The sequence below is a fragment of the Solanum verrucosum genome, unplaced genomic scaffold, assembly GCF_900185275.1.
Source record: "Solanum verrucosum unplaced genomic scaffold, falcon-dt-bn FXZP01000306.1, whole genome shotgun sequence".
Taxonomy (NCBI): Eukaryota; Viridiplantae; Streptophyta; class Magnoliopsida; order Solanales; family Solanaceae; genus Solanum; species Solanum verrucosum.
The window spans coordinates 361434-384648 of record NW_026020398.1 but is presented as its reverse complement, the minus strand read 5'-3'; the positions used below and the strand labels follow the sequence as shown (position 1 = coordinate 384648).

General features: G+C 36.3%; 2 protein-coding genes across 10 annotated transcripts; both read right to left on the bottom strand.

Moving 5' to 3' along the window:
* Positions 1-3273: 3273 nt before the first annotated feature.
* Positions 3274-9145, bottom strand: LOC125839592 (uncharacterized). Its single transcript, XM_049518584.1, has 4 exons — positions 8745-9145; positions 6351-6664; positions 5809-6259; positions 3274-4809 (listed from the first exon to the last, which is right to left on the bottom strand). The coding sequence occupies exons 1-4, from the start codon at positions 9123-9125 to the stop codon at positions 3556-3558; spliced, it is 2400 nt and encodes a 799-aa protein (XP_049374541.1). The 5' UTR covers positions 9126-9145; the 3' UTR covers positions 3274-3555.
* Positions 9146-11806: 2661 nt separating this feature from the next.
* LOC125839507 (TNF receptor-associated factor homolog 1b-like) lies at positions 11807-22795 on the bottom strand. 9 transcript variants are annotated; one of them, XM_049518486.1, is made up of 13 exons: positions 22538-22795; positions 20653-20764; positions 19503-19591; positions 19343-19411; positions 19129-19258; positions 17580-17738; positions 16648-16996; positions 15893-16005; positions 15514-15658; positions 14515-14683; positions 14214-14394; positions 13944-14112; positions 11807-13400 (listed from the first exon to the last, which is right to left on the bottom strand). In XM_049518486.1, the coding sequence occupies exons 1-13, from the start codon at positions 22716-22718 to the stop codon at positions 11973-11975; spliced, it is 3294 nt and encodes a 1097-aa protein (XP_049374443.1). In that variant the 5' UTR covers positions 22719-22795; the 3' UTR covers positions 11807-11972. The 9 variants fall into 9 exon arrangements, with proteins under 9 accessions (XP_049374443.1, XP_049374442.1, XP_049374440.1 ...); XM_049518485.1 differs by having other exon boundaries at positions 13944-14127; positions 22538-22794; XM_049518483.1 differs by having other exon boundaries at positions 13944-14127; positions 14214-14683.
* Between the last annotated feature and the right edge of the window lie 420 nt (positions 22796-23215).

Here is a 23215-nt window from a genome sequence, read left to right as displayed (position 1 = left end):
CTTATATGAGCATCTGGACACACGTCCATCACAAAATTCAAATCTGAAAGGGAATATTAATCCCAGCAAAGTGGCAGGAGATGTCCCGCTAGCACCTAGTGCCAAAAACATCTCAATGGTAAGCACGGATATGCCAATTTCCGCATCAAAAGATGAGGAAAAAAGCCGAACAAATGAAGCAACAAGCTCATCATCAGCTAAAGCTGAAAAAATTATATTTGGGAAACCAGAAAGTAAAACTAACCAAGTTCCATCTGGAACAAAAGTTTTTTCTTCATTTCAGGTTGGAAAACAGCATCCAAAGGAAGAAGAGTATCTTGCTTTTACCAGATACATCTATAATCTTCCAGAAGAAAGTGGAGAAACATACGGTGTTTTAGGGACAACAAGTTTGTTTCCTAGAGTATCAATTTTTCCTAATGGAATACCGAGCTTTACAGCTCAATTATTTGAATTTGGGTATTTAGATCGTGTGTATACAAAACCAGATCTAAAAGAACTGTCCCAACTACCATCTAAATTGTTCGAAGCAATCAAGAATTTTGCTCAAGGCAATGGAGTTTACTGCAGATTATTTAGCATATCAATGGAATGTCAAAATTTGCAATCATATTATCCTACTCTCAACTTATTTCAGTTGAGAAAATTAAGGAATTTAATGTTAAGGCCACCGGAGTTGATAAAAAACTTCCCCACCTTAATAAAAAATGGATCCAAACAAGAAGAGCATTAGGAATAAAAGCCTTATATGCTATTCTTACAAGATTTTACAAAGAAGATTGTAGAGTCATCGATCAAGACCATGACTGGGTATTGATTACTAAAGGAAAAACTAAGTCCAAAGAACTAAAAGAACGAATACTCGACATAGAGCTCCACAGACTAGGAGCAACTGAAGAAACATGGAAATTAGCATGTAAAATGCTAGATCATGATCATGCCTAATGTAGCATAAAGATGAAGACAAAAAGGATGACGTAAGCACTTACGTCATAAAGCAATAAAGAAAAGGAATCCTTTTCTTTTCCTCAAAGACAAAAGAAGGGTCACATCATCGACCAATTATTCAAAAAAGAAGACAATGGAGCGTCCATCATCTTATCACAAAGGAATCTTCAGCCTAGCGCACTCAGAAAAGCAAGGACTTGAAGATAATTATGTAATATTTTAGGGAAGTCCCTAAAAAATCTTTTCTTTTGTAATAAGTCCCTCCTTATATCTATAAAAGGAGAGGAACTTCATATAGAGAAGGCAGACTACATTTTCTGAAAGAAATCCATCTTTAGAAAATTGTTAGGTACCTTCAAGAGTATGAAGAGTGTGAGTGAGTAGTAGCTTCTCCCGCCAGGGAAAAGTATATTTTTATGTTTTGATATAGTATATGTTTATATGTCTATGTAAAAATTATATTATGAAATAAAAGTTGGTTTGTTTACCCTCTTTTCTCAAAAATCCATTAGTAGTCTTAAGTGAAGGTTGCGATCTTCAGCCTAAAGGAGGAACAGTAAAAAGTAGCCAGAGACTGAGGTCGTTAGGGCGAAAATTGTTCATGGCCTGAAAGGAGAGCTGTTGAGGCGGTGATAGGACTATTCATCGACTAAAGAGAAGGAAGGTATACACGCAAACTTTTGTTTACATAGTATATTTTTACAAAATACATATAATATTGTGCTAATTTAAAACATAAAAAATATGCTTAGTACCTATAGGGAATTAAAATAATGAATCGTGTTACAAAATCAATCATGCTATCTGCATATCATGCTAAGAAGCATAATTTTATATCCAAGATGTTGGAATGAAAAATATTCAACGACATTTGCATAGCATAAGGAACAGAGCTTGGAAGCATAAAAAGGCTTTATTTCATATGAATAGAGCGATCAAAGAAATGGAACTAGTATATTCAAGTGCTAGTCATCCTTATGAAACCCTAATATTTTCAATAAATGAAATGAAAATATATAGAAGACAAGAGTATTTTGAATATTAAAATGCTCAATCAATTTTAAAAAATTATATGGTATTTACTGCATAGCTAAGTATTTACTGCATAGTATTTTCTGTTGTATTTACAGCTTAACAATAAAATTATCCGCAACCCTGTTTAAAGATAAACAGCAAGCAAATAATGGTATCAGAGCCAAGTAACTAAAATATGGATACAGATTTTACATCTGTAAAACCTATATGGTATATAGAAATAGATACTCTTGTAACAATTTTACAAGTACTAAAAAGCTTAGATGAAAATCTAAAAAGAAAAATAGTAAAAATAATTACTTTAAAAAATAAAAAAGACGAAGAAAGGTATAATATTATAAATTATAATATAATATAATATTATATATATTGAACTTGTTGGGATGCCAGCAGGATATGCAAAAGAAATAATTGAGAAGGAAAATTCCATAGTTCATGAACGGCTTCTACTTCCTGGTATGGTTAAGCCAGCTAATTATGTTTGTGGTAGAGTTTTTCTGGTTGTTGACTTTAAACTCATTGTTCAAATTACTCCCAGAATGGGTTAGTAATTCTATGGGAACATTATGTTATGAAAATTAAACAAAGTGGAGATATTAAATATAGTGTCTTCATGTACTCTACTATTTCAAGATAAATAAAACTAATGTTCCTTATTTGTATTGTAATGTAATTATCTACCCTTATTGTTTTCTTTTATGTTGTAGTCTTTTCCAATTTTGAAATTTATGGTAATGTGTTTGACTCAAAACAAAAAAGAAAAGTTATGACGAAGAGCGTTGAAAATATAATTAAGTAAATAATCATATCGATATTATCTTTAATATTTAAATGAGTCTTTGGTATGAAAGATCTTTGGTAGAGAATGTTACCTTTTGAATCTTTATCCGGCGCAAATCTGAATTAATCGAGCTCCAATATGGATATTAAATACCGAGCAGGAAAAACAAAAAAAAAAGATAATATTGATATCAATAGGCAAATATCCTAAGCTCAATCTCAGTGGCACACATAAAGATATATATACTCTCACTGTAATTAAGTAAATAAAATGTGTCACATCATAACCACTAAAGTTCTTATATGAGATCGTCATTTGATGGTGGAGGTACTCGACCACTTAAACAAGCGTCATTTGTCAAATAGACAGTTTCTTGGTATTGGAACCAGTACCAACGGGTTTCAATGGGTTTCACAATGTAAATACGAGGTATGAGCAAAAGTTACTGGATTCTTGAGAACCCACTATTGATATTGTGGATCTGCCCCTGCTCTTGTTTTACCATAGTAAATAAAATGCATAAAAACTAGTATTACCATTACCACTTCCCAATCAAAATGACAAAATAGTATTGCCATCTAAATAACATTTGCACAAAAAGGAGTTATTAACATACTTCAGCTCTAATGAAATGCCAACCCATACCAGGGATGATGGCAAAGGTAACAAAGAAGTGCAAAATCACTGCAAATCCAAAGACCAGAGCGATGCCTACAAGAACTTACTGAGGAACCTAGACCAGTAAACATACCAATATCACTCGGATAAGTGAAATGCGCATTCTGATGGTGTTATGATCCATTGTTCAACCTCTGAAAGCCTGAGTTGGACATCAAAGTCCGTCCAGTTCCATGCTCTTCATGTAGCAAGTTGTTAATGATGTCCAGATGTGGAAATTCATCAGCGAATACAGTCTGGGGCTGGCACCTAGACGGGTAGGCTGGAAACTCCAATGGAATGTGATCAGGGGTTCTGTTGTTTAAAGGCTTGAACATGTCAAAATTCCAATTTTCATTTCGTATGGAAGGATGATCTCGTGATCGTGATGTATTACTACTGCTGTCACTCCAGGAATATTCCCGTTGCTTTCCATTCTGCGTGGTATTGTGATTCACCATTTCATATGAATAGCTTGGTCGAATAGAACTAGGTTCTATTCTTTCCAAGGCCTGTTGTGAAAATATGGGACCAGATGTAGGCGAGGGTGGTTGAGTATAAGGCTGCAAAGAGTCAACCAATGATCTAGGTGAACAGCTATTACTGTAACCATGATGATACTGCTGCAGCTGCTGTGTAGGAAGAGAAATCGGGGCTTGGTTTTGTATACTGCCACTACTGCTATTATTTCTCGGTTGACTGAACCTAGAATGTGACCCAACATCATCCATCTGTTGGTAATCGTCAATCTCTTTCCTGTGAAAATTTTGGTGGCAATTACAAGCTGCACATTTCAGAGCTCCTGGGGTCCCTTCTTCTCCACTAGGCATGAATTCTCCACATCCATCGAGAGCATGTCCTCCCATGCTTGCAGCATGATTCTTGAGACATTCTCGGTATCGGATTGAGCTGGTAGCGTCACTTACTGAGGTTGTTGATGGTGGTTGTAATTGTGCTATCCTGACAGTCATTTTTGGTTCCTTATATGAATTGAGTTGGTTATGCTGCTGAGCAAGACTGCTCTGATCCAGGGCTTGGCTAGGGCTGGGAAAGGTGCTTCCACGGCCAGCTTGTTCGTTTCTTCCAAAAATAGGACTGGCCACAATTCCTTTCGGATAAGACTGAGGAACATAAATACCTGGAGTTGTTAAACGATCAGCACACAATTGACCAGCAACACTTACTGAATGAGCCAATAATGGTAATGGTGGACGTATTGAAGGAACACTCAAGCATTGGGACACGGCAGGCACTTGTAGTGACATGGGCTTTTCATCTGTAGCAGGGGCTGAAAGGCCATTTATAGAAGGATGCAGCTTAGAGGTGTCTGTATTCCAATTAACAGATTTTGCATCACTTAATCTGAAATCAGGATAAATATTCTGTTTCTGCATAAGCAGTTCTTTTTATCAGTCAAGCTCAATGATATAAAATTTATAAAAAAGCAATAGCTAGGAAGTACAGCAGCAACATATGCAATTGTCGAAAACCTCACAGAAATTACAATATGATGCCAACAACTAAAGCTAATAAGCCACCAAGCTAACTATGATTCCTGCAGTGTTATCAAAAGCGCAAAAGAGCTATAAGGTCCTTTGGAGCTTTAAGCGCAAAAGAGCTACAAGGTCCTTTGGAGCTTTAAGCGCAGCACGCAATTAAAGTGGGGCTTTACTGAAAAAATCTGCAAATGGTGAAAAAATACTAAAGATATTGTGTAGTCCAAGATTATTAATAATCATAAGCATGAACAACAAATATATGGACAAAGAAATATCAATTGTTTAATGTCACATCTTTAACGTTGCACTCATAGGCAAGGAAAAGTATCTCTTAGAGCCTTAAAGTGAGGCGAAGCGCTCAACAGGCTTTGCACCTCACTTCAGGGCTTAAGTGCGCTTTAAGCGCACCTTTGACACCACTACAGTAAGGTTAGGCCTAGCCTCCCTTACTTGTGCTTCTTATTGGAGCTTTTGTTATTATTATTATATTAATATTAATAAAATAAGCCGCCAAGGAATTATGCCTGGTGGTATGCTAGCTTTAGAAAAAAACTGAAACAAAATATCTAAACCAAGAATATCACACCAAAAGTAAATACTAGAGCACAGACACTAAGATCTCCTTGGTCTGGTTTAGTAGTAAGTCTTCTACTAGACAAAACCTCTTGCCGAACATTGTCTTGGTATCATCACATACAATATGTGATAAATTGTACATAAAAGGAAGTTCAGATATCATACCCATGCAAAATAAAAAACCATAGACATGCAAAAGACTATGGCTAAAGCTTTTCCGATGGGAGCCACCGGTTATGACCGAGCTTCCCATTAGAAGAGGTGCCATGCTAAAAATGATAGATGTACTCAAACAGGATTCAAAGTACTCACTACTTCATGGTGGAAATCTGGAGACGACCAGGAAATCTGCATGAGGGCACCAGCAACAATGAACGCTTTCTTGTACAAAACAGTGTAGTAATCCTCTTCATTGGTGAATAAAATCAATACTTGCCGAGAAGAACAATTCCTAATCTTTACTTGGCCATTCAGAGGGTTCTGTGCTTTGAAATCAGCCCGAATTTCTTTCATTTTTGGCCTCCTATAGGAGAAATTCCCAAGCAAAGTGAGCTTATAATCGGATACTAAGCTTTCACCATAGCTCCTTGGAAAGGTTACTGTTGGGTATCCCATATAGGTCGAATGTTGCACTTTGATTGGAGGTCTTAATTTCTGATTCTCATGGCACTCGACAATTGAAAGAGCATATAATGGCTGACTAAGTGTTTCACAAGCCAAATCAGCTGCTTCACTAGTTGGCTTACTTCCATAATTCCACTCTCTGAAAAGTCAAAGCACCAGAAATTAGAACCATCATACACACAACAGATATTCAAATCCGGATGCAAAAAATGAATGGCAGAAAAGGTTACCTGCTATATGACTTTAGATTATTGTGGTTCAAATAAGTCCCCCTTAAAGGAACTAAGTCTGTGGAACACATCGATGAACTTTCATATGGAGCAGATGAAAGCCCACTAAACCCACTGCAACTAATTCCCACGGAAGAAGGTAATTTAGAGTTTTCACACTTGATAGGACTTGCAACTCTGTCCTCGGAATCAGAATGAATTACTTCTGGGACACAATCTACTGAATCAGACTCCTCTGTCCCGTACTCATTTCCACCACCAATATGTTCATCTCTTTTGGTATTATCTAGCTCCACCACACCAAATGCTTCTCTCTACATTGCGAGGTAACCATGAAAAATTACATCAATACACTATTTACTTTCTTCAGGAGGCAAAATGAATTAAGAATTTTCACTAACCTTCTTGGAACTAAACAAAAACTGTCAACTGAGAGCTTCAGCACAAACTAGCTGACAAAAGGCTACAACGTTAAAATTTATCCCAGAACAGTCATTTTTCTCTTTACCTCTCTTTCATTTGATTCTTCAATTTTTAGATCTTTGTTTTTAGGCAGGTACCCAAGAATGACAGATGATTAAACAACATTTACTACTTTTATATTGCATTAACTTATTTTATTGATAGATTTCTATATTGCATTACTACAACATATTTTCGCAATGATCAGCACATTTCTGCATAAGCAAACCTTTTACAGTCAAGCTCAACGATGAAACCTCCAAAGAAAGCAAAAGCTAGGCAGTACAATAGCAATATATGCTATTGTCTAATACATAATAGAAACTACACTAATGGTGCCAATAACTAAAAACCAAAACTTCAGTTTTCAGTCCAAAGATAGTAGAACAATTGTAAATACTAAAGCTCACACATACAAAGTTTTTTGGTCCATCATCTCCTATAATTGCAATACAACACTTCCAAGCAAAGGTATAATTGCTCTTTCATATAAGGAAAAAGTGGCAAAGAGGGTTCAAAAATTGCTTTAGGTCATAGGTTCTTATCTCACGTGTGACATATTTTTTTAGGAATTTGCTTCTATAAAATTCCTGGTTCTGCCACAGCTAGAGACGGACTATACTTAGTGAAATCAAACTCATCCAGGTAGAGTTCCTTACTTGAAATAAAAATAACTAAGGCAATCAAACTGTTTCATCAAAATTTAATTATTTTCAAGCACACAAGGGTGTGGCCTAGTGGTTAATGAAGTGATTGAGAAGCCTGAGGTCACAAGTTAAAAACTCAGCAGAGACAAAATACACTAGGTGATTCTTCTCATTTGTCCTACCCTTGGTGGATAAAATTATCTGGTACTTGTTGCTACCTGTTGCCGGTGGCAGGTGACAGGTTTCCTTGGAATTAGTAGAGGTGAGCAAAAGCTAGCCCAAACACCACAGTCATCAAAAAAAATATATATATGTATATATATATTACTTTTGACCTGTGCCGAATTACACATCCCACCTCCTTTACATTACTTGGGACCAACAATACTTCACCCTTCCTTGCTTAAAACAAATATTTTACTCCGTCCTTTCAAGTTTATGTAATCATATTTCCTTTTTCGTTTGTTCAACAAAGAATAACCCTTTCTAAATATGAAAAGAATTTAACTTAAGCTTCTCATTTTACGTTGAATGACATTTTTCTATAACAACACATGTGTTATGTTGTCATATGTAATACAAGTTTCAGAAGTCCTGTAACATAACCACACAAATATAGTGACATGTCTAACATCTCGTCCAATCAAATAGGTTCAATGGAAGGTGTATTTGGTATGGAGGAGGAGTTCCAACTTTCTCATGTTTGGTTGGTCTTTGATAAATATTATTGTTAAGAAAACAAGTTCTTCAAAATTCAAGACAATGTTGATTATCTACTCTCCTTCCTCAATTCTCACCCCCATTATCCCTACCTCTCGTCCAAACCCAACCCCTCACCCCACACACACACACACCACCTCCCACCCATTCTGGGGCAGAGCCAAGTAAGGTCGAGGGATTCATCCGAACCCTCAAACATTATATTGTTTATACATAACTAAAATTATTTTTATAGATATATAGTAGATGTTGAACCATATTCGACTTCTTCGTGTCCAGGCCATAGTGCCTCCCTCCCCATCCACCTTGCCCACTCACCCCACCCCCTACTCGCCCTTCCCGTGCCCCACTTCATCACCCTTTCTCCCACGACGCCACCTACCGTATAGTGTTTCTCCAGATTACATATAAATATTTTCAATTTATATCCCGTTGACTCATCAAATACCAGGAAATAAGTGATTTCTTCACACCAAATAGGAAAAAGCCTATTTCTAACATCACAACTGAGTAATCAAACAAACACCATCAATAAAATTAAAGCGGCAGGAGAAACAAAACTCACAAATTGATCATGAAACTCGGGCGTCCACCGAAAAACCTCCATGATTGCACCAGCAACAACAACCCTCTCTTTCAACAAAACAGATTGATAATCCTCTTCAGCAGTGAAATCAAGAAACACATGGTAAGAGTCATAAGACCTAATTTTCACTACCCCTTTAAGAGAGAGTTTCGCCTGGAAACTAACACGAATTTTAGTCATCTTTGGTTTAGGTATAAAGAATTTTCCAACCATTGTAAGTTTACATACCGCCACCATGCTATTCCAATCCCAATACTTCTTCCGAAAGATTGCTGCTGGCATTCGCCTGTAGTTTAAATACACAATCTTTGATTTTGGTTCTTGATTTTCACTGTTGAAATCGATTTGGGGTGCCGCCATTTGGGGCTCTACTGTGCAGAATTGAGTATGCACTTTGCGCTAGAGTGGGAAGAGAAAACGTACAACTATATATACAAGTCAATATTACGTTTTCTTATTTGACCATCCGTCCATCCGGTCATTTTTACTTGTCCATTACCTTTTGTATCAATGTTATTCTTGGTATTAAATATTATTGGGATCAAGGACCAAACTATAGTAAACGTTATACAGATACCCTCCGTCATATTTTTGGGACATTGGTGCCCCTGACGTCCAAAAACTAGAGTATATATACCTTTTATACTAACGGACAATAGGGGCACTAATATCCCAAAAGTATAACGAAAAGTATCTGCGTATCATTTACGATAGTTCGGGGGTATATTTGTCCTTTTTCCCAATACTATTTAATATCGAATACATTTCTCAAAACATTAAATTGAATATATTCAAAGGGTAATATAGTAATATTATAATAATATTACTTATTGTTTCCTAAGGTGTGTGTCAAGTCAATAGTGGACAATTATTATTGGACAGCGGGAGTATTTAACAGCGTCATCTCTATTTTAACCTTGTTGGATCCTACTTATCTTGAAGAAAAATCAAGTGTGATTTTAATAAGGGTAATTTGGTAATTATAATAAAGTTCTTTGTGATTGGATAAATATAGTTGGTCTTTAAGTTTTGTAGTGATCTTTAATTTTTGTTCACTAAATAATAAAAAGGCAATCGAAAATATCTTTGATGTTTTTAAAAAACAAAAAGAAACTTGCTAAGTAAATGATTATATTTTTCATATCGTAATATAACACAAGTTATGCTTTATAAAACATAGCAAATTATGTCTCTTAATTCCTATAGAATTTATGTCGTTAAAAGTATAAGTTTAGTTCAAAGCCAACAAGTTCCTACGGAACTTAAGTTGATAAAAGCACAAGTTCCACTTTATTAAAATGTTATAACTAAAAAAATTCATAACACAAGTTATGTCTTAGTTTCTACCCAACTTTATGCCGATAGAGACATAAGTTCAATTTCAGAACTCATAGACATATTTTTTTTCCTACATAAATTTTGTCCGGACAAGACAAAAATTCTAAAAATTTAAGTCGGACAAGATAAAAAAATTCTAAACTTATCTCGGACAAGATAAAATTGTTTAACCCTATTCTAGTCACTACTTAGACCTTGTACTTAACAAATTCACTAAATAAATACAATAATTCTAATATTCAAATTCTGAATTTGTCTCAAGACATTGCCGATGCACGATAACATTCACATGTTCAAATGACAAGAGTCACTCACTGCGGTGGTGGATAGACATGTTGGAGCAAGGAGAAAAACGAGATTGTGAAACTCGACCTCAAAATTTTAAAATTTAAATTCTGAATTCGTTTTTTTCAATAGCAAGAGCCACTACGACCACGCCCGGGAATGTTGGTGCAAGGGGAAGAACGAGATCGTGGAACTCGACCTCGTGGCAACGATGCCTTGAGTAGAATAGCTTCTTTCTCTATAAATTCAGCCATATCCAAATTAGGCCTTGCACCTTCTGCTAATAATAATAATAATATGGTATTTGTAGTTAAAATAATAAAGACAATAAGAAGTAACGAAATGAATCTTCTCTTGGAATTCATAATTCTTGTTAATGTTTTTTTGTGATTATGGGATGTCATTGAGTGTATTTATAGGCAAGGGATTTCTATAAAAACATAACGTGTTTTAATGACTAATGACTATGTTTTATTTTTATTAAAAATAATATTATTATTATATTTTTGTTATTCTATAGTTGACTTTGGCAAAATTTGTTATTAAGTGTTGATTTGGCAATGTTACGTGGTAAGAATAACGAAGTAATTAGAAGGTTGGTATTCCTTAAATTTGTTACAAATCCAAATACATGGACACTTTAAAGAAGGTTAGGTTGGAAAATGTAGTATTAAAATAGAGTTTTAAGTTGTATACATTATTAGCTATTGGCTTTGAATGAATATGTAATTAATTAAATAAAATTTTAGATGAGTTAATCATATAATTCAATATGGTATATTGAAGTAGGTCACAACTCACAAGGTTCGAGTCTCACCGCCACATTAGCGGCACCCCATTATTAAAGAAGATTTCTACACGTGTGCGACTCGTGAAAAAGATACAAGCCTAGATGTAATTAAGGAGAAAGTATAATTAAGTAAAAAAATTACTCTTTTAATAGCTTAAACTTATAGAAGAAAATTCGTAGTACTTTAATATAGAATCATGACGAAATGTTTGACAACAAGTTCTAAGTATATTATATTATTGTTATATATCTCGTGAGATTTCACCTAGCTATGTTCAGAAACGATCGATAGGCCTAGTTATTAAACTGTGCTACCATATTACCCCATAGACAGTTTCCAATCAAGGTTTAGTATCATCATAAAAGAGAAGGCCAAACACCCCCAATGGATGTCGTGCAGCAGATGGAATTTCTCCTCCCTTAACCAAAAATCTCGAGTTCAAGCCCTGAATATGAAAAATCATTGGTAGGGAGTCCTTCCCCCAAATGAGCCCTACACAGCACGAATTCAAAATAATCGGGCTCTAATGCGGATAGCGGACATCGAATGGGAAACTAAAAAGAAAGAGAAGCCAAACTTTTAAAACATCAAACCCCCAATTGGAGTTATAGGAAAAGCCAAATTTTTGAAAGCTAATCAATATAGAAAAACCAACAAGGGCAGAATCACTCTTTACAAAATATTTCACTTGCCAGAGGGTTACAACTTACAACCTCACACTCCACTATCCCAATACCAAATGCTTTCCTCTAGTACATTATTACAACTTAATACAGCCAACTATAGCTTGTTGTCAAAGACCATTTGGAGGCCTATATACTCTATAGCCATTTACACCACCAGAAGACATGTTTGAGTAGTCAGGGACGTTATACCGGTAACTGGGATCGTTTTCTGCAGTCCCCATTCCAAGAGAAGATGGATCAGAACCCATCATTTGCCACTGGTTTGGTACTAACCCATCAATCTGCCCACTTATAAATTGCAGATTAGGCTGACGAATCATATCCCTTGCACTGTCTGAAGGGCCTTCATAAAAATTATGCTGGATGTCATCATGATAACTCCGTGTTCGCTCAAACCTATTGGAACTTGTTGAAGGACCTAAGTCAGTGGACATTATATCACCAGGGAAAGAGAAATGCCGATTTAGATTGTGTGACCCATTGCTATAACTTTGAAAGCCTGTGGCGGGCATCGAAGTCCTTCCAATTCCTTGCTCATCATCCAGCAAGTCATTAATGATATCAAGATGTGGAAATTCATCAGCCAGTGCACTCTGGGACTGGCGTCCAGACGTGCAGGCTGGAAACTCGGATGGGATGGGATCATGGGTTCTACTTACAGGCTGGAACACATCAAAGTTTTGAAACTCGTTTAGTATAGAAGGATGATCCCGAGATATACTCCTGCTATCCCTCTGGGAACTCTGCCATTGAACTCCATTCTGCAGGGTATCATGACTTATTCCATATGGATAACTTGGTCTGATACAACTAGGTTCTGTTCTTTCTGATCCCTGTGGTAAGAATAACGGCCCAGAAATCCGCGAAGGTGATTGAGGGTATGGCTGCAAACAGTTAACCATTGAACTTGGAGAATAGGGTTGACTAAAACCAGTCGCATTTCCAGAAACAGGATTACCCACAATTGCATTTCGATAGGACTGAGGAACATAACTGTGGGTTGCTGGTGAAGGGTCAGAGCCCAATTGACCTGCTGCACTCACTGAACGGGCCAGTATTGGTGACGTTGGAACCATAGAAACAACAGAGGCAGCAGGCCTAGGCCCAGGTACTACAGGACCATTCAAGGGTCTGGACAGGGCAGGAACTTGAGGTTTGGGCTTCTCCGTTGTCGCAGAGGCAGTCACTTGATGAGATTGGAAGTTCTGAGGTGTAATGGATACTGAATGCACTGAGGGCTTCTCCGCCACTTGTCGTTCTATACCTTTATTAGGATCAGCCTTAAAGGACACAGCAGTTTCGGCTAAATTAGTCGAAGTAGTTGATTTATGAGTCAGCTTAGAACTGTTCAAGGACAATTTTTTAAAAGAGTTTGGATCACTTGTGGCCAAGACCTTCAGCTCTGATTTCAACTGAATGGCAGACGCAGCACCTTTTAAAGGGCTACTAGGATGAGATATGACATGTGGCTTCTCCAAGGGAGGTCTCTCTGAATCAGGCTCACTCAGCTTTCTCTGCTGTGAAACTACTACTTCCTGCATACAAGAAAGTGTGGCATGAAAGTTGGAATTCACTGAAAAACAACATAAGCAGAATCATGGCATCCACAGTAAAGAAGTTGCCTCTAAAATCCAAAAATGACAATTAGCAGAAAGAATAATTGAGCATATGGATTATAGAATCTTATAAATCAAGCATGGCACACTTTCTATATCTCCTCCGTTTACAAGGTAAACAGCTTAGAGCAAAAGAACTAGTCAGTTCATCAATATTTCAGGAATACATGGGGTTTTACTCCAAAAATAGGAAGAAGAACCGGACACTCAGCTTCCGAGATTATTCAGTTTCTTTCATCCTCTTTCTGTTAACTATATAAAGAAACATGAAGGAAACACTGAAAGATAGGGACAGGCCACCCCACCCCCACCCCCACCCAAAAAAATAAAGAAGAAAAAGATCCATGAATATGCTTTTAAGTGTTACAACACGCATTCCTTAGTAAAGCTTCTTTACTAGGATGAAACCCAGTCAATTCCGTGGAGTAAGAGGTGAATGCATAATGGGAGAAAATGACAAACCTTCTTCAGCACTTCCCACTCGTGCGAATGCGCTATAGCCTGGGACTCGGATCTAGTTGCCCTACGACTTACAGTTGTATTAGTTAGCTTCCCTATATCTGGAAGAGCATCTAATGGCTGCCTATGTATTTCACTAGCCCAGTCAGTCGTACTACTGGTTGACTTGCTTCTGTGGTTAACCACTCTGAAAAGTTGAGACACCAACAATTAGAAAAACCAGAGACAACATAAAAGATATTTATCGATGCCCAAAAATTTTAAGAAGGTTACCTGCTAGGTGATTTCTGGTTTTTATGGTTCGAAGAAGTCCCTCTGTAAGGCGCATTCATAGCCACTGAAGGAACTGAGTCTGTAGAACACGTTGACGAACTATCATCGATAACAGAAAGACTTCTTCCTGAAATACCATTCTGTGCAGCTGAAAGGCCATTTAACCCACAGCAGTTAATTTCTGTGGAAGGATGCATTTCAGAGGTGTCAGTATCCCAGTTGACAGGACATGCACCTATGTCTTCAAAATCAAGGTGGTTTACTTCTGGGACACAATCGACTGAATCAGAAACATCCGAACCATTTTCCAGCATATCTGGTTTCTCCAGCGCTGTCTCTGACTTCTCAATCTCGTAATCATTTCCATCTAGAATACACCCATCTTGTTCACTCTTCTCTTGCTCAATTATACAAGTTTTTTCATCCCTTCCCTTATCCTTCGTTTTGCGATTATTCTTTTTCTGTTTACCCTGAAATACAAGGTAAGAATGATAAAGTGTATCTACAATATTCTACACAAAGCACTTTCTTCAGGTGGCGCAAAAGGATAAATATGTTCACTAAACCTCAATGGACAGTTAAGAGTTGCGCACAAACTAGTTGGCAAAATCTACAACTTTTAATCTGCCTCAGCACATTCTTGTTAGTTTCTCCTTAATCTTTTTTCATTTTGTTTATTTTCTGTTATTCCTTTCTTTTCTTTTTCCTGCTATTATACACATGTTTTCTTCTCATTTTCATGGAGAACATTGTCTTTCTTCACAAGCAGCTTTAATCAGACAAGCTTGATGATGATATCTCTAAAGAAAACAAAATTTAGGTGGTGCAAGGGAAGAATATGCAATCATCTAATCTAATACAGCATAGAAACTACATTAATGATGTCAATAATTGAAAGCCAAGACTTTTCTTTCAAACTAAAGATAAATACTTGAGCTGACACAACAGAGGTCCTTGCTTCAGCATTACCTATAACCACAATTTGTGCATAAAAAGAACTCCAAGCAAAGGATAACTTTGCTTCTCGTCCCCTAAAGTTAAATAGCTGATAACAGAAACTCAAACTTTAATACCTAAAGCCCAGCATCTCTTAGCTGGCAAAGTAATTTTTAATTTTCCATACCATGCAAGGACTCAGCAACACCAGGTAACAAAGACAATGTAAAAGATACAGGAGTCTTTTTAACACTGATCTGGTAGCCTCACTTAAACAGATGTTCCGGCATATTAAAAATAAATATAGTTCCCATATCTTACCTGTGTAATCAAATACTATAAACATATGCAGAAGGACATGTACCTGCTTTTTCTTCGACTTCTTTTCCTTGTCAGATGTTTTTTTAGCTTTCTGCTCAGTTTCAGCCAGCCAAGCAGCCTCCTCTTCACGGATGAGCTCCTCTTGCCTCTTTAAAGAAACAGCTTCCTGATACGAAACCTCTATTTTACTACAGATGGTAAATTTTGTTTTATCAGTATAATCAGGTCATTGTTAACCATCAAAAACTAACACAAATCTTGACATAATGTACAACATCATTCCACATAAATGCAGCAAATGCAGCTGCTTCCGAATTTGAGGTAAAAGAACCTATTTAGACCTTCTAACTTTAAATGACGAGAATAGATTAACTAGATGAGCCGTGGATAGCCATTTCAATAGCAACAGTGATGATGGTTACCTGAAAATATGTGTAAGGACAAATATTTCAATGGTTCGACGACCTAGTTCAGTTAGGCGCCTCTCGTCACGCTCAATGGAATCTTTGTTAAAGTCCTCTCCAGAAGCACCATCCTAAAACAAAGAATAGTACAATAAGTAAATAAGAATGGATAGATATACACTGCGAAGAAAAGAACAAGTGCTTGTCTTTCTTTCCCTTCTTTTCCTCAAGAGAGAGAGAACGAGGAGTACGTGATACACGATTCTTTCAGTTATCATAGGCATTGAAATAGGATCCAGTTCAAATATCATCCATAACAACCAAAGTACACTCACAATTATTAGCCTTGTTGCATGATCACTTGATAATTCCTTCTACCACTAGCCAAAAGCTCAATCTCATTCTTACTCACATTCAGTAACTTATCCACAAAAGCAGCTTCAGATGTAACCGAACATGTCAATTAATCATAAGAAAGGTTTGTCCACATATAGGGAATATTACTGAAGCATATTTGTCTATTATAAAACCTTGAGAGAAGGGCTAAGTCTAGATTTTGCTAAAACAAGGAAACAAATCTGTGGGTGGCAATAACAAGACACCCTAGTCCAATAATAGAAAAGACAAATAGAAGCTTGCTAACAACAGTATCAATCGTGAGTCCCATAGTTTCAGCAATGAAGGAAAACATAACTGCAGTAGGCGGTGCAATTGAAGCCATAATTTTGTAGCATTTCTTAATACTGCTTCAACCATGGAATTCTGTGACTTACCTTTGTACGGTTTTGGGGACCTTTCTCATCCTTTGGAGGCAGCGGTTCCAAGGCAGCCCTCTCAAGCAATAGCAAGACGTCATCCACCAAGACAAACATGTCGTTGTCCAAACGAACAATAGGAACCAGCTGTTCTTCTGCATCCAAATATTTCCCCTTCCCTTTCTTTCCTTTAGTCTGGCCTTCAATAGCCTTAAGCCCACTGTACAAAGAGTCCATCACTACAGTAGATGTAACCTCTTTTTCAATGAAGAAGTGTTTGACCACCACTTTCAAAATCGAATGTGATTTCTCCCGGGTCATTCGGCGCCTAGAATTTGGGTCCATTCCCAGCCAAAAAGCACAGAAACTGAATTTCCATGTCAAGTGAGAAGTCAGAATGTTATGTCAAAATGCTAAAAAATCACAAATCCAAAGCAAACATATATTGCATTACCTACATGAGGATTAAGGGGAACAAATATGTCATTCAATATAAAATATTACCCATATTCATAACCACAACTGAAGTATCTAAATAAGACACAACAAAACATAGCTATTAGTATCTAACAGTCTCTAAAACCAGATGCAAATCAAGGAAGTGATGACAACCACATAGGTCATCAAGGATGTTGGATCATTCTTGTAGTTTACCTCTTTTTACAAGACTAGTATAAATAGTCTTTAAGTCTTCATATTAGGGTGAGCTAAGTTTGAAGATAGAGAAATAATCTTTGTGTGAATTTATGGAGGATTTGTTCTAGTAATTTATGTCTTTTATTTGCTAGACTATCCTTTCTTTCTTCTAAATCTCTTCCCCCTCTCTTTCTATTTCTTAATCATATACTTGTTATCTTGTATTGCTTGTTTGATTGTGGTTCAACTTATTGTTCTTGCATCTAGAATCACATCAAGAACCAGATAAACAATTGAGAAACTTTACACCTTACCTCGACCATCTAGCTTTATCCTCTATCAACTTTCCAAGTTTTCCTCGATGCTCTTCCACGAAACGGCGGCAGATCTGTTCAACATTGGTTAAATATACTCTAACAAGCTCCCTCCTATATTGACAGTCAAGACAACGGAAGGGCCGATCAGCTCTCTCCCTACAAACAAAGAGCATAGGCAGAATGGGGTCAGGATCACCATTTGAGATCCATCATGACATCTACGAAATAGCTTAGTATACTCAATACTATAGAAGACAGATTATTCTAAAGAAAGGAGCACTTTATGCTCAAGAATAATGGGATGATGGATAAACTGAATAAAAAAGTTAATCTGATAACTTAAAAGATAGACAAAACTTACAAAATAATGTTGTCTTTGACTCTTCGTATAAAAAGACTAACATGTCTCCTAGGTCTACCTACGTGCAAGTGGCTATGGGGTTCAAACTCTAATATATACAAAATAGCGACATTTCTACACATCATCATGTCCATGTTAAGAATTAAGAACAATGTTTAACATGACCCATCCAGACATACAACAAACAGGTTCCACAAATCATTGATCTCCCAACTTTTCTTTTCTTTTCATGGTTTGACCAACAAATACCTATGAAATCAGCATGTTTGAAACTCCTATTTTGCGTCTCATTCTTCCTGAGATATACAAATCCTAGTAACACCACTGAAACTATCTATGCGAGGAAAAGATAATGAGTTATAAAGTTAACGGGCTATAATCATAAATTTTGATACAAGAATGTGTTTCAGTTCCATTCAAACCCATACATGCTATAAGAGAAAAATATTGAAAACCAAAAATCCATTGTGTTGTGTCAAACACCTGATAGAAAATCTATGTCAGTGTGTCCAAGTCAAACATCTATGGCATGTTCAGATCCATGTTGACCTCATTCCGTCTGATACAATTTTTATATGTGAAAACCTATGTTGAATGAAAAAGTTGAACCAACTAGTCCTTTTAATGCTTCCAAGCACGAAGAGGAATCCCATTAACTTAAGTCCATGTAGGTTAGATGATTAAAAATAAATATCAAGTGCTGAAAAACACTTTAAAGTGGTGAAACCGATTTTATAAATAAATACTTGTGTGTTTGGATAAAAGTATTGAAACTGATAATAAATCGTTAATGTGTTTGGTGAAAGAAGTGTTGATACACACTTCTCTATTAAAATAACTAAAATGTCATTAAAGCGATTTCCAATGAATTTATTTGAACATACTTTTATTTGGAATAGGATGAATGAAAGAAATAAAATGGAGAGAGAGAAAATAGTAAAGGCTTAGGCAAACCAAAAGTGCCTATAAGTTGAAAAGTCAAGTTGGGGTGACCAACTTATGGCTTTTGACTGATTTTGGCATATGAACACTTTTGGACTTTGGTGTTTACCAAACGCATAAATAGACTAGCAAATGGTGGTGGAATTTCATGCTATTAGGCTATAGCCAACCATGCCATAGGTAATGTAAGATACATAAATTGATATAAAAATGAAATATAGACAAATTAAAATGATAAAATACCTGATAACTTGAACTTGAGCTTTAATTATGAGGGTATCAGCATCAATAAACCCTTCTAAAACTTTTGAAAGCTCCATAAACTTTTTCCAACCCCAATCATGCTCTTTCTTCCAGAATCGATGTAGTGTATCTGCAGAAATCTGCAATTGTGTTAACAAGAACATGCAAAGATTTTTCAAGATCCATTGCAAAAGACCAAATGTAGTTTACCCACCCGAATACTTGGACTTCTTAGGATCTTTGTTCACCACAGCAATAGTGAATTGGGCAAAATGACTCCAACCTGTTCTTATCAAAAGACAAGAAAATATCAACATCACCTCTACAATAACACTTTGAAGACGGTTTGGAGTGAATTACCAACATTATCACACCTGGAAGGAGCTTGTCATGATTAGCCACACACAGAAACAAAGAGAGATGATTGCAGACATCACATCCTTGAGGGTAAATCAAAATATACCTGCCACAATCAGTTAATCACATCAAGCATTTGTCAGTAATTTTACAATTCCTGAACTGGTAATTATCATTCAATAATAAGAGGAATAAACAAGCATACAAGATTATAGTAAACGTGCATTAAGGGTGTAAGAATATCAAACTTGGTACAACCCAAACTACAAAACTTCACAGAAAGCAAGATAACAGTGTCTACGATTACCTCTACATCAATGAAATGGATAACCTAATGATCAAACTCCAGCAGTAGTCAGCCTATTTTCTAAGAGTAAACTAACAGTGTAAGGAGTCATGCAATCTCTCTCTAAATACAGGTAGTGCAGGGATGCAGGGACAAGGCTCCTAACTTTTCACACGTCACCTATTAAGTATGCACCAGGAAGTAAAAATGGATTTAATTCCTTACGTTCATCCAACTTCAAATAGGATTGTAAAGATGACTGCACAAGGTGCGCATTCCTCTGCTTTTACTTCCAAACAAGAGCACCGCAAAACCCTTTCCTCTTCTCTTTTGTTACATCCTACTCCTGGTTCCTTATCTATCCAAACCTAACATGGTCCGAACCAAAAACAAAATATGCACATATAAACAACATACTCCGCAATTTTCTATTACATAGATGAGTTATGTGCTCATCTGATTTTATTTTCAAAGAGAGCACCGGGAATAACCCTTTTCTCTTCTCTTTCTTATGTCCTGGCTCCTCTTCTAAACCAACGTAACATGATCCAAACTACTTAAAAGTACGCACATAAATAACTCTCCGCAAACTTCTTATTTCCTAACTCTATCGGTAGAAAATAGGGAAGTCCAATTCTTCCCACTATAATTAACTTTATCCAGGTAGGAAACCATAGACATATCAAAAGCATCAGCAGATAGTTTTTGAAATTGATACACACTGGACATGCAGAATTTGCCTCATTGGACAATACATATCTCGTTCTACAAGAAGATGAGAATGCATAAAATCCTTTCCAATCAAAAAGAAGGATGAGAACACATGCAAGGGCCACCAAACAAGTATGTGTCAAAATAAATTCTTCCCAAGGATATCATACCATTTGTAGCCTCCAACCTCAAATGCATTACTCCGAAGTTCTCTCTTGTTTATTTGTGAAAACTTATCAATCTTCCAGGTATATTTCCCATAAAGCTCGGAAGGTTTAGGTCCTAAGAACAATAAACGAGGATAACTGAATAAATAATACAAAGGGGCTTCCACAATAAGCACATAAAAGGATACAGAAGGACAGAGATGGTGAAGTGTAAGGAAGAAACTTCTGAAGAAATATCAGTAGTAGTCTCACAACCTAGAAGCACACGCAACTCACAGTCTCAGTTATGCCAATTAAGAAACACATGCATAATCGAAATCAGGTTGATAAACAGTTATGGTTAGTTACTTCTACTTCTTTTTATCAACAGTACGGCATCAGCCCCCACCCCAAAATGAAGAAATCAAATATAAGACGGAATAAAGGAGCTGTACTAGCAAACTACTCTTCAATTATAGTGTAATTGAATCTCATGAGATAACAATTGTGAAACACCATATTCCACCATGGAGAAGAAGTTACTTCAGGTAGTATCTACTTCACATTATTTCTTAGGTCTGAGATAGCAGTAGCACTACCAATGGTCACGAAACCTCCTAGATTATATTTTGATCATTGAAACCTCCTACAACTTATACATTGAGACACTAGTCTTGTTCACTTTACATTTACAAACTTGAAAGAGGACATCAAAAAGAGGTTGGAATGCATTATCAGCAGACTTGGTGACAATATAAAAGCATATAGATGTAGACGAGGTTGGATAGAGAATTATGGAACTGATTTAGGAGAAGGAAGCATGTACGTGGGTTTGGTCTACTATTAAATAGCAGGCAGTTTTAGGCAAGTTTTGAAATGAGATGGCGAAGCCTGTCCCAAAAACTATTCTTGTTGATACAACATGAATACGAAGAACACACTTTGAGATGAGGACTCATTATAAATTATAAAAGCCTGCCTGTAGCATATTTCGAAACAATATATATAGAGTTATAGACATCAATCAACAAGCTACTTTCTTCAAGAAGAAAATTTCTACATTGATTTAAAAACAAAATAACCACCACCTCAATCCTGTAATAAGATTTAAAATCTCCCATAAATAAAGGATTTTTAAAACGAAAAATCAATCAAGTTTTCTATCAAACAACAGATTACTGAACACCCTGTCAAACTTAGAACCGGATAATTAATTCACATCACCGAGAAATTCCCATAAGGGCCACCAATGATAAGTATAGCTTTGAAACAGAGCAAGCACTGAGATAGTTTTGTAGATTACATTATCTGGGATCCCTCGATACAAAAACAAAAACAAAGGATCAATCCTATTCCTGTAGAAAGCTGATATAGTCTAGCATGCAAACCAAGAGAAAGTCCACCCACCAATGACAGGTATAGTTCATAAGCAATCAATTTAATTGATATTCTAAGAGTTCATCTTCAAAGTGAGCAGTTTAGTAAATCTGAACAAAAAATTAAAATAATTAAACCACTATTAACAAGACTCAAACTCTAAGCGTTCATATTCAGAGCTCTGACACCAAAACGGAAAGGAGATATCAATCCAAAAATAAGTATACAATGATTCCACACAATCTTTTGTAGAAAAGAAAAACAGTGGATGCAGGTAAGTCCAAAATTAAAGAACTGCAAGCAACTGCCAATCTATCTTATGAATGGTGCAACTTCCCTCAACTAAATACCAGTCTCCTGAAACTCATTCCTCAACTATGCAACTTCAAAAAACCAAACAGAACTTCAAAAGATCTTAAAAGAATAAAAAGTATGGAGCAAACATCAAAAATGGCAAGCAGTGTCTTTCAAGAATCAAAAGAAGACTTCAAAAGAAAGAAAAATAAAGCATAGAAAATGGCAAGCAGCATACCCGCATCTTCATTGTCATCACTATCCCAGTAAGGAGGCGAAGTTGATGGAATCCCATTTTCCACCTGCTCCGAAGACCTCCATTCAGCCAACGCTTCACTAGATTGGCATCTCTGATGCCCATTTGACAGTCCCTCCAAAGACCTTGCACTACCTGCTTCCTCAGATGCACTTGAAGCCATTCTCACCCCACAACTCCCACCAAACTATTAAAAGCTTCGCCTTTTCCATCCAAAAAAGATTAAACCACATTTAATATAAACACAAAAATCTTCATTTTCCCACTTTCACAGACTTAAACACAAAAGGTAAACCCAACACAAAACGCTGAACCAATATCCTTGGATTGTATACTCCAGTTTATCCATATGCATAGATAATAAATTAATAATTCAAAGAAACGACAAGGATTTCTTTCATAGAAAGCAATGCAACAACAAAAATTGGTACATATTCCAAATAAAATGACAATTCTAATTCACAATTATTACAATTCCTGGAAACCCACATTAGGATAACTCCCAATAAACCCTAATTCAAACTAACTTCCACAAAATAAAAAAGAACCCCAAAAACAAAAATAGAATTATACTCCAAACCCAATCAGCAAATTCACCAAAACACAAAAAAGATTCTTTTTTACTAATTTACCAAAACCCAATTGGACCAAAACCCATCA

Bases quoted from the DNA above. Each gene is read 5' to 3' on its own strand.
- LOC125839592 (XM_049518584.1), bottom strand. From the start codon at position 9,125: ATGGCGGCACCCCAAATCGATTTCAACAGTGAAAATCAAGAACCAAAA. The intron at 6,260-6,350 runs GTAACCTTTTCT...TTGACTTTTCAG, and splicing joins AATCTAAAGTCATATAGCAG to AGAGTGGAATTATGGAAGTA. The intron at 4,810-5,808 runs GTGAGTACTTTG...CTGCTTATGCAG, and splicing joins CAGATTTCCACCATGAAGTA to AAACAGAATATTTATCCTGA.
- LOC125839507 (XM_049518483.1), bottom strand. From the start codon at position 22,718: ATGGCTTCAAGTGCATCTGAGGAAGCAGGTAGTGCAAGGTCTTTGGAG. The intron at 16,006-16,647 runs GTAAGTCACAGA...TCTTTGTTTTAG, and splicing joins GTCCCCAAAACCGTACAAAG to GATGGTGCTTCTGGAGAGGA. The intron at 15,659-15,892 runs GTAACCATCATC...TACCATCTGTAG, and splicing joins GTCCTTACACATATTTTCAG to TAAAATAGAGGTTTCGTATC.